Source organism: Cetorhinus maximus, chromosome 13, assembly GCF_964194155.1.
Source record: "Cetorhinus maximus chromosome 13, sCetMax3.hap1.1, whole genome shotgun sequence".
In the NCBI taxonomy this organism is placed as follows: domain Eukaryota; kingdom Metazoa; phylum Chordata; class Chondrichthyes; order Lamniformes; family Cetorhinidae; genus Cetorhinus; species Cetorhinus maximus.
This window is the reverse complement of record NC_135891.1, coordinates 104,608,103-104,621,180: the sequence shown is the minus strand read 5'-3', so window position 1 is coordinate 104,621,180 and position 13,078 is coordinate 104,608,103. Positions and strand designations below refer to the sequence as shown.

Genomic DNA, 13,078 nt, shown 5'->3' with positions numbered 1-13,078 from the left:
CATGAGAAGAATCAAACAGATCACTACCACAGAACTGGTTGAAGCAAATAGTACAGGTGCATTTAAGGGGAGACTAGGTGAATATGAGGAAGGAGGGAATAGAGGGTTATGCTGATAGATTTAGAGAAGGAAAGATAGGAGGATGTGCAAGTGCTGGCTTGGACTAGTTGAGCCAAATGGCCTGTTTCTGTGCCGTATGTCTTTGTAATATATATGTAATTAGTTGTTTAGTTCTTACTCAAGATGTTATTTCAAACTTCAGCCAATGAAAGTAGTCCTAAACTATATCACCTGCGACTGCAGCTTCAATTAAAGTCCATCTATCCCTAAAATTTCACCATGGTATACTTTTCTTTGCTTACCTTGCAGTAAATCCGACAGCAACGGTCCACATTCCTCTGGAATGGTGTACTCCCCTTTCCCTATGTTTTCAAACAATTTGTAGATGTTATCCCCTTCAAATGGATAAAGTCCCGTTGTGATATTGTATCTGGAAAACAAAAGTTCAATTGCTTTTATCACAAGGAAGTTTCATTTCATTTTTTTGTGTAAATCTGTAGCATTAACATTTGGCAATACTCTGGAAGAACAGGGATGTTGGTTAATAATGAAATAAAATGAGTGTTTTCAATGAAAATGTTAAAACTTTGCACCTCGCCAGGTTCGCACATTTATTTTAAGTCAGAGGAAGGAGGACTCTTTTACATTGCAATGATAGACAATTTTCTTGTTGTACATCTGATTACATACGTGCAAAATGTTGAATGTTCAATGCAATGCAGTTTTACAAAATGATAGTGTGGATAATGCAAAGCCAATGTTAGACAAAGTATTCAATGCACGTGCTTTAACATTCAATTAAGAACATTTTTACGTAACACCTCATAATGCAAATTATCTGCATTTTTGTGTTGATATTATGTAGAACATTTCTTACAATGTCACTCCTGCAGACCAAATGTCCACTTTGAACCCTGAAAATGTATCTAGGCCATTTGCGATTTCTGGAGGTTGGAATGCTGGTGACCCTTGACTTGTCCTACACGTGTCATCCTCTGCAAAAGGGTGTAATGCCTGAAAGCGGGAATCAAAAAAAAGTTATTATGCTTCGTTCGATACAAGAAAGAAACATTTTCAAATTCATGGTGTTCCAAATAGCAGGTTTTATTTAAAAAATAATTTTCAAGAAACTTCATAGAGAGAAGGACTTAATGTTATTCACAAAAATGTCAAAAAGCAAAAAAAAAAGCGACAGACTTGGAGAGGGCCTTAAATCTAAACCTGTAAGCAAGAAGTCGTCGAGGGATCAAAATTTATCTGTTGATAGTAGTCAGAGACCAGTGTGCATCAAAAAAAATCCACTTCCAGGATCTGGCTGGCACACTGGTTAAGATTTTTGTTCCAACTCCTTTTAAATCTGGGTTCAAATCCAACCAAGGCTGATGGGATCAAGGTTTCTCCCTACTTTCATTCACAGATGCCAAAATGGTAGGAAGTTGAAAATTACATCCGGGAACGCTCTTCTGAAGTCAGCTATTGTTGTCAAAAAGTGAAGAAAAATGTTCCATTCCAGACAGCTGAACTTGGCAAACATGAGGTGTATTATATACATTTTTTTTAATCCATTTTTAAAATGAAAAATTGACTTGTCCAGTTCAAAAGCAGGAGGGAAGAAAGAGAGCTGATTTGTATTATTGCTCTTGCACCATTTTCATGGTATTTCTTCAATAAATCCATCTGCTTTTCTGAAGGTTACTGTTTAACCTTCCCTTCCTTCAAAAAATAAAGTTTCAAGGTGGTTCTTCAGAATTTTCAGCAACATCTGTATTTGACCTTTCTTGTGCATTCCTGGCATATTTAAGCAACTCTTTGATTGTAGGAGTTATCGCAGCATAACTCTTGGTAAATTAAGAGTATTGCTGATTCCATTTTTTTGGGATGAGGGAAGCACATTCAAAACTTACCGAAGTTAAACAAAAATAAGTATGCTGTCAGGGAAATCCTAAGACAAATCCACCAAGGAGGATGGTGAGCTGAAAGATCCATATATTATACTTCATTCCAAAAATTGTGAAGTACTATAACCAAAGCGGAGTATGTTTACCTTTGTTTGAATTAGTTACTCTTCACATACTATACAGCAAATCTCTTAGAGCAAGAATAACAAGAATCAGTCTTACCTGAGACCATGGCAGAAGTAATGCCTTGTCAATTTTATTTAGCAGAAAGTTCAACGCAGCAGTAAAGCATACAGAAAAATAAATGAACTCAAAATTAAGAGATTATCTACTTTGGACTCATGCCAATTCACTACTGTGGAGTTGCCCACTGCATATAAAGTGACGGCGAATCTTACTGTATTTTTTAAAAATCCTGAAAGCCAAATAGCAAAAGGTAACACAATTTACCCAAGAAAAAGTACCAATTAGAGAGAATAAATAGAATAAAACACGAGTTTAGACCTCAGTGATCACACATTGCAGGTGAATGAAGACCACTTTCTATTTGTAATAAAATAATAAATATACTGAAGTTGTACACATTTGTGTTGAAACTCAGATATCAGTTTAAAGAGGGATTTAAGGAAGGGTGAAAATGGACAGTCAATGTGAACTTGGTAAAAATACTCAGTAAAAAAATTGCTGGGCCATCTGAATCTTAGATGAGCACCTACAACAACAGTGATGGTGGCTGTGATCACAAAAGAAAGTCATTTCACCTTATGAAGAGCCACAATCAAGTACAAGTTGTCAACAACTACTTTGGTAGTGCATTTATAAAGCACTTTAACTTGGAAACATGTCCTAAGACCACACCACCCCACCCCCATCATCAGACAAAAATAGATACCAAGCCAAAGATGATATTAGGAGCTTGAGGGGTATGTTTTAAAGAGGATCTTTAAGTAAAAGAGGGATGTGGTGATGCAAAGAGATATTTAGAGAGGGATCTCAAGAGCTCAGAATCTAGACGGCTAAAGGTACAGCTGTCAACAATGGTGCAAAGGAAGGCAGTGGTATACAAGAAGCTAAAGTCAGAGGGACAGAGTTCTGGTGCGAGTGGGGTAATTGTAGAGATTAGAGGGATAAGGGGAAAAACATGAACAAATTTAAACACACGGATGTCAATCTTAAATTGGAGTTATTGAGGGCAGCAAGGACGGGAGTGATTGGTGAGCAGGACAGGGTATGGCAAGCATTGGATGAGCTGAAGTTCAGAGAATGGAAAATGGGAGGGCTATCAGGGATTGGAATAGTTGAGCCTGGAAGTGGCAATGACAGGGATGAGAATTTCAGCATCAGATGGGCTGAAGCTGAGGCAGAGGCAGGTTGCATTCCTCCATCACAGTCAAAGAAGACCACAACATCAAGTAGAATTCATCAAGTTTGAGGTGGGTCGTGCTCGAAGGTGACTAATCAGTCTAATCTGAACAAAGATCTGTTGCACACTGGATATCCATGAATTGCTAGTGCAGAAGGAATGCTTGTGGCTTTGGATTTGCGAAGTTCACGTTTCCTGTAGGCCAGTGCAACTTTGTTCTGTTTATAGGGTGTGGCACTTTGCTGATGAGACTGCGCCATGTAGAGTGATCCTACATGAGGTTCTCCCAAGTCTCAGGAGGTGCTGTTGAAACTAGCCAGTGAGGCTTTCAGTTTGTCCATGAAGCACTTTTTCTGGCCTCCATCTGAACATTTCCATTCAATTAGATCGCAGTAGAAGATCTTGTTTGGCAAGTGCGCATCGGGCATTCTGGTAACTTGCCCATCTTAACTGAGCTCTTCAGCAGAATGTGGATGCTAGGCATGTCAGTCAGGGAGAGAATCTTAGTATTAGGAACCTTGTTTTGCCATCCGATCTTGAGTAGTCTTTGCAAGCAGATCATATGAAAGTGATGTAGCTTGTTTGCGTGCCTGGAGCAAAGCGTCCACATCTCACAAGCATACAAGAGAGTAGGTGGGAGAGTAGGAAGGACAACTGCTCTGTATACCTTCACTTCTGTTGACAGACTAATTCCTTTTCACTCCCATACAGGTTTTCATAGCTTCCCAAAGGCAACATTGGCCTTAACTATTCTGGAGGTGACTTCATCGTCAAGGTGATCTACTCTAGACAAGATGCTGCTGTGGTAGCAAATTTGTTGACTGCTTCAAGTCTTTGACCATTGACTATAATAGATAGCTATACTGCTTTTGTGGGGCTGGTTGGTATATGACATCAATCTTTTTGGTGCTAATGATGAGACCAAAGTTATCATGTGCAGATGAAGTGGTCCATGCAATGTAGCATTTCTTGAACAGGTATTTTAAGGCATAGACATCAGCAAAAAGAAAGTCACAAACCACAGTTCCACGCACTTTGTTTTTGGCTTGTAGTCTCGACAAATTGAAGGCTTTGCCATCTGTGCTTTGTCTAATGTGGATGCCATTTTTGCTAAGGCAAAATGCTTCCGAATCACAGAATCTTTACAGTGCAAAGGGGGGGCATGAGGCCCATCGAGTCTACACTGGCTCTCAAAGAGCTGTCTCCCTAATCCCACTCCCCTGCGTTATTCCCATAACCTTGCACATTCTCTTTCAGATAGCAATCCAATTCCCTTTAGAATATCTCGATCAAACCTGCCTCCACCACCCACTCAGGAAGTTTGTTCCAGACTCCAACCACCCTCTGAGTGAAAATATTTTTCCTCACATCATTATTACACCTTTTGCTAATTATTTTGAATTAGTGCACTTTAGTTCCAAATGCTCTCGAGTGGGAACAGTTTCTCACAATTTACACTGTCCATACCCCTCAGGATCTTTAATAATTCTATCAAGTCTCCTTTCAGCCTTCTTTTTTCCAAGGAAAACAACCCTGGGATCATTCTTGCGAATCGCCTCTGTACTTCAATGCCTTCACATCTTTCCTCAAGTATGGCACCCAGAACTAGGCACAGTACTCCAGGTGAGGTGTCTTATACAAGTTCAACATGACCTCCTTACTCTTGTACCCAACGTCCCTATTAATAAAGCCTAAGATACTATATGCTTTATTAACTGCTCTCTCAACATGCCTTCCCATCTTCAATAACTTATATACATATACCAAGGTCCCTCTGTTCCTGCACCTCCTTTAGCATTTTTCCCTTACTTTATACTGTCTCTCCATATTCTCCCTGCCAAAATGAATCACCTCACACTTTTTTGCATTGAACTTGATCTGCCACTTGCCTGTCTAATCCAGCAAGATGTCCATGTTCTTTTGAAGTTCACGACTATCTTCATCACAGTTTTCAATTCCCTGCCTAACTCCCTAAAATCTGCTTTCAGGACATCTTCCCTTTTCCTACCCTATGTCATTGGTCCCAATGTGGACCATGACCTCTGGCTGTTCACCTTCCCCCAAAAGAATGTCCTGTAGCCAGTGACATCCCTGACCCTGACACCAGGGAGGCAACATACCACCTTGGAGTCACGTCTACAGCCGCAGAAATGCCTGTCTGCTCCCCTAACCACTACAGCTCTTCCACTCATCCTCCTCCTCTGCTATGCACCTGAGCTACCAGTGGTGCCATGACTTTGGCTCTTGCTACAGTCCTCTGAGGAACCATCTCGTTCACCAGTATTCAAAATGGAAAAGCAGTTAGAGAGGGAGGTTGTCTCAGGGGATTCCTGCTCTATCTGACTGTTTCTCTTAGATACTCCAGCAGTCACCCATTCCCTCTCCGCCTGTGTGTTTCTTAGTTGCGGTATGATCACCTCTCTAGACATGCTAACTAGGTAATCCTCAGCCTTGCAGTGACTCCAGCCGCCGCTCGAGTTCCACAACCTACTCAAGTTTCTGCAGTTGGTGACGCTTCCTGCAGATGTAGTCATCGAAGGTACTTTGTGCCTGCACGATTTGCCACATTCCACATGGTCCAGCTGCACTGACAAACTTTAAACTTTTTTCCTCCACTTGCGCCATTTTCAATCTCCCGACTGCCTCTCCACTCGTATAGCAAAGAACATCATGCTGAACAGGGTAAGAGCCAATGCACAGCCCTGCTTCAATCCATTTGTAACTTGGAAGGCATCAGAAGACTCTCCGCCGAGCAAGCATGCCATCAGAGGGAGGTGAACTTGAAATGAAGAATCGCAAGTCAAATAAATGTTGAAAACGTTCGATATTTTGTGAAACTCCAAAGCAATGTGAGCAATTGGCACTGTAATGGAAATTATAGCATCAAAAGCAACAGAATGTCACACAAAGGTTTCAGTTGTTCACTATGTGGGTTCCAAGGCTGTATAGTACCGAAGGTTCAATTGAATTCTGGGGTTTTCAACTCAGTGATGGGAAATGATCTGAAGAGAACTGGCACCTCTGAATCCTACCTTTCCTCATACACGACTTACTGTCAAGTACTGTCTGCATGGGGCTGAGCACTTCTTGACAGAGCTGAAACCTTCAAGCTTTCTTCATCTTTTGTACATACCAAGGTTGGCCATCCATTCCAATAAGATAAAAAGGAAACTCAGAGGGAGGTTTTAAGTTTAAAAACACTCTTCTCTCTCTGGTGTTTATCAAGAGGTAGCACAGCTCTGAAGATACTACACTGTTCTTAAGCAATAACTAAGAAACACAAGTTGAAATGTATCTTTTGGTAAAAAATGTCAGCAATGATAGATATTACGACAGGCACTTATGCAACATTAAATAAAGTATATGTGCGTTATGCTATGGAATAAGAACTAGGATACATACTTCAGCTACTCCTAGGTCTGAGATTTTCAAAGTGCCATCTGTTGTTAGCAGTAGGTTTCCCGGTTTAATATCTTTGTGGACTATTCCTTGACTGTGCAAATATTCTAGACCGTCAATCAATTGGCAGAAGTACCTGTCCAAATTATTTTGAGAAAAAACATTTTTTACAGTAATATCTAATTAAATCAATATAAGATATTAAGAAAGGTAGTTTGGCCTTCACAACATCAGCATTTACAAATATAAAAATAAACTGTTATGATTTCTTTACTCACATTAGGTAAGTGCATACATGACATCATAATGTTCACTAATACGAATACCCATTACATTATCCTGTTTAGTTCCATTCCCTGCATTCATTAATACCCAAGGCCTTAATTTATTATAGTACATCGCAATCTATAATAAAATAAACCTTTGTCAACTTAAAAATTCAACCACCCTTCAGTGGTATTTTTTTCATACTACACAAACATTATAAAAATAAAGGTCCATTTAATAGTAAATAATTGAGAATATATATTTTTGCTTCCAGCACCAGCAACAAAAGTCACAGGATGGCACGAATGGAAGAATGGACCCAAATGTTCTAGAAAGGTCAACAGATTTAAAATTTTAATCCTAGACGGAGTTATATGCTGATCCAGGCTCAATCTCCAATGAAGCATAGTTCTTCACTTTGGCCATGCTATTGGGCAGAAGCAAAACTGAAGCTGGGCATATATTAAGAGGGACAGGGGAAGAATATCAAATGAATTCAGTCTTAATGCTGCCCTTTAGAGTGCTGTCCAGTATACAGTTAATAAGGTGGTTAATCAGGAGAATGAGAGGAAGTTAGCTAGAAATGTTAAAACAGATAGCAAGAGTTTCTACAGGAATTTAAACAGGAAAAGAGTAGGTAAAGCAAGTGCTGGTCCTCGAGTGAGAATGAGCAGTTCGTAGTAGATAATAAGGAAATGGCAGATGAAATGGACAAATATTTTGCTTCTGTCTTTACTATAGAGGATATAAAAACATTCCAGTAATAGCTGTAAATCAAGAGGTGGAGGGGAGAGGAACTTGGGTGAAATTACAATTACTAGGGAAGAGGTACTGAGAAAACTGACGGAGCTGCAGGCTGACAAGCCTCCAGGTCCATATGGACTTCATCCTATGATCATAAAAGAGGTGCTAATGAAGTAGTAGATGCATTGGTGTTAATTTTCCAAAATTCCCTAGATTCTGGAAAGATTCCATCAGACTGGAAAGTAGCAAATATAACCCACCTATTCAAGAAGGGAGAGAGACAGAAAACAGGAAACTATAGGCCAGTTAGCTTGATGTCTGTCGTGGGGAAGTTGTTAGAATCGATCATTAAGCATGTTATAGAAAAACACAAAGCAATCGTGAAGAGTCAGCATGGTTTTGTGAAGGGGAAATCACGTTTAACCAATTTATTAGAGTTTTTTTTTTTCTTTTGAGTTATCATCAGTCACAGATTGCAACTCTTTCGAGTACAATCACAGTTCTTGGTTTCCAGGAGTGGGACATGAACCCACAACCCTCTGATTCAAAGGCAAGGGTGCTATGAACTGAGCCACAGCTGACACCTCCCTCCAATTAGAGTACTTTGAAGGAGTAACATGTGCGGTGGATGAAGGGGAGCCTGTAGACTTGGATTCCCAGAAGGCGTTTGACAAGGTACCACATCAAAGGTTATTGCGGGAAATAAAAGCTAACCATGTAGGGAGTAACATATTAGCCTGGAGAGAGGATTGGCTAGCTGGCAGAAAACAGAATATGCAAAACCGGGTCTTTGATTGGCAGAATGTGACAAGTGGAATCCTGCAGGGGTCAGTGTTGGGGTTTCAACTTTTTACACTTTACACCAAAGACTTAGATGAGGCAATCAAAAGCATGGTAGCTAAATTTGCAGACGACATAAAGATAGGTAGGAAAGTATGTTGTGAAGACCGACAAAGAGTTTGCAGATGGATATAGATAGATAAGTTGAGTGAAACTGGCAGATGGAGTATAATGGGGGAAAATGTGAGGTTGCTCACTTTGGCAGGAAGAATAAAAAAAAAGTGTATTTCTTAAACGGAGAATGGCTGCAGAATTCTGAGATGCAGAGGGATCTAGATGTTCTCGTGCACAATAAGTTACAATGCAGGTATAGCATATAATCAAGAAGGCTAATGGAATGCTATCCTTTACTACAAGAGAGATTGAGCATAAAAATAAGAATGTTATGCTTCAGTTATACAGGGCATAGGTGAGACGGCATCTCGAATGCTGTGTGCAGTTTTGGTGTCCTATTTAAGGAAGGATGTAAATGCACTGGAGGCAGTTCAGGAGAGGTTTACCAGATTGATACCTGGAATGAGCAGGTTGTCTTATGAGGATAGATTGGACAGGCTGGGCTTGTTTCCACTGGAGTTTAGAAGAGTGGGAGGTGACTTGATTGAAGGATATAAGATCCTGAATGGTCTTGATAAGGTGGACATGGAAAGGATGTTTCCTCTTGTGGGCGAGTCCAGAACTAGGGAGCGCTCTTAAAATTAGGGGTTGCCCTTATAGGACAGAGATGAGGAGAAATCTCTCTCAGAGGGTTGTGTGACTTTCGAACTCTCTGCCTCAGGAGGCAGTGGAAGCGGGGTCACTGGATATTTTTAAGGCAGAGGTAGATTGATTCCTTTGCCTAACTAGAAGTTAAGGTTATTGGGGGGTAGATGGGAATGTAGAACTTGAAACGCAAACAGATCAGCCATGATCTTATTGAATGGCGGAGCAGACTCAAGGGGCCAAATAGCCTATTTCTGCTTCTATTTCATATGTTAGTTAATAAGGTCAATAAGGTCTTTAAACAGAATGCTGCAAGAACAAGCTTTTACCAGGCTCAAAAGGAGAATGTAAAAAGGTGAGGAGTTATTGTATTTAATTCAAGCAGGATGACCCACTAATGTGGGAAGCACAGCTTGTTCTTTATTTTTTAAATATTGTGCAAAAACAAATTGAACTGACTGAATTAAGTAAATCTGATCATAAGCTTCTTTTCTACGTATACTTGTTGTGAAATAAAGCTGTCAAATGATTCATATCTGGTCTTCTCAGGTGTTTTAATGGTCTGACCTCAAAAAGATTGGAGATTTGCATGAAAGTCTGTGCAAAAGGCACAAATATCCAGATCTGATCACAAGGAACCATCCATTGCAACATCCTTGCGTTATGCTACTGTGTAAGTAGATACTGGGCATGGCAAGTCTACTCCAGCATGCAAAGAACTTGGTATCCACATATGAAAGCCACTGATGTCCCCAAACTGGAGAAGGTACCCATGGCAGATCCAAATTTGCAGCTAAGTTTATATGTTGCATTTCATAACATTGGTAATGCCACATCCTACCTGTTAAATGAGTCATTTATTACTGAAAAAACACAACAGCCTTTATCTCAACCCATGCAAAATTTTAGATGCAGTTCTCTTTTGGATGCTCCCATAACAAAATGGGCACTATTAACATATTGTGCACTCCTATTCTATAATAAACTTTACTTCAAATCTTTAGTTCAGGTAGTCACCAGTCTCGTGTTAATTAATCCTAAACCACAGCTTTGAATATGAGCGAGTATCTTTTAAATCAGGGAAACAAGTGCACGACAAATCAGCAACATGCTACAAGAAGTTAGTTGTATTATTATGTTTTAAAGCGACAATGTGTCACTTAAAGAGACAAACCAAATCTAAATCTCACTAACCTCAGTGAGAGCCTCACACATACTTCACAACTGAAGTGTCTACTTCAGTGCTGAAGATCAACACAAAACATTTAGGAAGATATACTGCATTGAGGTAGTATGAACAAAAATCATTATTGGAGATTCTAAATTAATACTAATGGCAAAATATTTGGAGGTGAATGTTTGACATGGGTACCAACATGGCAGTTTTAAAATTGGAACAGAAAGTAAGGGAAAAATTTTAGATTTTCAAGTTTTGTAAACATTCCCAAATTATTTTCCAAGTTTCTCTTGTAACCAATGCTTTCTGGGATACAGTGGAGACATGATTAAGGTTGGGGGGGTGGGGGAGGGGAAGAGTGGAAATGGGATATCATTAAAAGCTTGTGGGACCACAAAGCAGTTGAGTCAGAGTTACAGAAGGCATGTAAAATTGACTTGCTTACAAGTGAAAGAAGTCTTTCTTGCCATATGATAATTACTGAAAGTTACTTACCCATGAGCTTGAAATACTGGGAATTTCTTATCTGTGACGCTGTCCAACATTTCTTGCATTCCACACACGCAATACTCCATTACCATATACGTTAGTCAAGTCAAGGAAACAGTATATGCCAATCTATCATCAAAATATTCTTGGACGATTCTATTTTAGCATTATAGCATTCCAACAGAAATAAATGCATAGCTTCTACATCAGTCAGTAGAGTAATTATTTGTATCCTTATTATCCAAAAGCAGCTTTTTAAGAGATACTGTGTGCATTATAATCATATTGCTTTAGATTTTTTTTTTAAAATATGAAATTTTAATTCATTTGGAAGTCAAACTGCATCAGTCCCAATCCTTGGAAGGTGTAAGATAACAAATACTTAATGTAAGGTGTCTTTAAATGGAAAATTATCCCAAAACACTTCCTAGGAGGTACAAGATTACATTAATTGAAATGTGGCTCAGTTCCACATTCACAAGTTATCGGGCTGGTTGTAATTCCTCATTTGCTTAGTGACACCTTTGAACGACCTACACCAGTCTTAAGTCTGTTAAGGCACTTCCAGGTTGCCCAGTTGCAATTAGCTCCTGGGGGAAGGCTTTCATCTGGTTGATTGAAATAAATGTCAACTATAAAAGTAATTTCTGTGATTTATAAATTGAAACTTCAAATTAAACTGAAGATTATTTTAATATTTATGATAGAATTTGAAAATAATAAGTAATTCAAATCCTGAAAACGCTGAATGGGAACAATCACAATTATGCAAAATACAAAAGTAGGATTATTGAAACTGGAGCAATTGAGTTTTCTTTGCATTATTGAGCTAGAAGATCATTTTCTGCTTGGAGACAGCTTCCATCTATATCTAAAACCAGACACCCAGTATATTCAATGGACCAGAAAGCAGTGAAGATTACATACTTTCAATTTACTAAATTCTATAAGATCAGGCAAGCTTTTCCAGAGCTTAATATACATTTGTGTATTGTGTACATGCAGTGGTGCATGAACTGGCTTGTTTTGCACATTTTCTTTTCCTTAACTCAGCTGATGACTTTACCCACAAGAATTGATGCCTAAATCTATTCCACCCACACTAGGTTAGTATTATTCATCTTGCCATGTCCCATATACAAACAAGAGAACCATGTCACAATTTTTTTTTTAATTATTTATTTCCATGGTAGAAAGGTTGTAAATGTTATGGGTCTGAAATAATGTGATAATTTTGACTATGTGAAGAACCCCATCTAGAGAAATGTATAGCAGTAATTATCCATCACTAGCACGAACAGAGTTGGCTAGTTGGCTGTGTTGATTACTAATTTGCACTGGTACATGGAGGGATGAAGACATCTCACTTTATATATTTTCTCTTTTCTCCAACTGCTGTGTGTGTGTGTATGTATATATGTGTGGGGTCCAACTCATTCAAAACACAAGGAATTCATAATATAACTGCTAAATGTGAAAGCAGCATTCATGGGTTTGTTCGGAAGTTGATTTTACACTATATTAAATCAGGTAATGAGTTCCGTTGAAGGATTCATTCTTAGAACCATGGAATGCTCACAGCACAGGAGACGATCATTCAGCTTATCATGACCATGCCAGCTTTCTGCAAAAGCATCTCAGCCAGTTCCACTGCCTCACTTTTACCCAGCGGCCCTGCAATTTTTTTTCAATTTGTTTAATTATCCAATTTCCCTTTGAAAGAAAGAATCCAGTCTGCCTTCACCATGGGAATATACATTCTTACCTAAAAAAAAACCACTTTACTCAACCATGAAATTGCCTTTGAATATAACTTATCTGTAAATGTTTTCTTACAACCCCCACTGCTCAGTTTGCATGTATACAGACTTAAGTATTTTCCACAATTTACAACAGAGCTAAACTCCAACATCTATCAGGGAAAAAAATAGAACAAAAGAACAAAAATTACTGATAATATTCTTCCTAAAATAATTCTAAGCTTCAGGACTGGTTATTAACTGAAAGTAATGAAACCCATTTATAGAGCATCACATTTACAGATGTACTGAAGTTAGTCATAAAAGTTGTCCTAACAGATCTTCAAATTCAACGGTTATCATTACAGTAGACAGGAAAATTATGGGACAAATGCGTGGCTAG

At 38.9% G+C, this 13,078-nt stretch overlaps 1 protein-coding gene across 2 annotated transcripts in view; it reads right to left on the bottom strand.

The window, feature by feature from the left end:
* The window catches only part of stk11 (serine/threonine kinase 11), a 134,689-nt gene that overhangs the window by 81,067 nt on the left and 40,544 nt on the right, over nt 1-13,078 (bottom strand). For both annotated transcript variants that reach the window (XM_078555943.1, XM_078555944.1), the window contains exons 3-6: nt 10,943-11,032; nt 6,724-6,856; nt 938-1,074; nt 363-490 (exon numbers count right to left, since the gene is read on the bottom strand). In XM_078555943.1, coding sequence (XP_078412069.1) covers nt 363-490; nt 938-1,074; nt 6,724-6,856; nt 10,943-11,032 — 488 coding nt within the window. The remainder of the gene's footprint in view (nt 1-362; nt 491-937; nt 1,075-6,723; nt 6,857-10,942; nt 11,033-13,078) is intronic.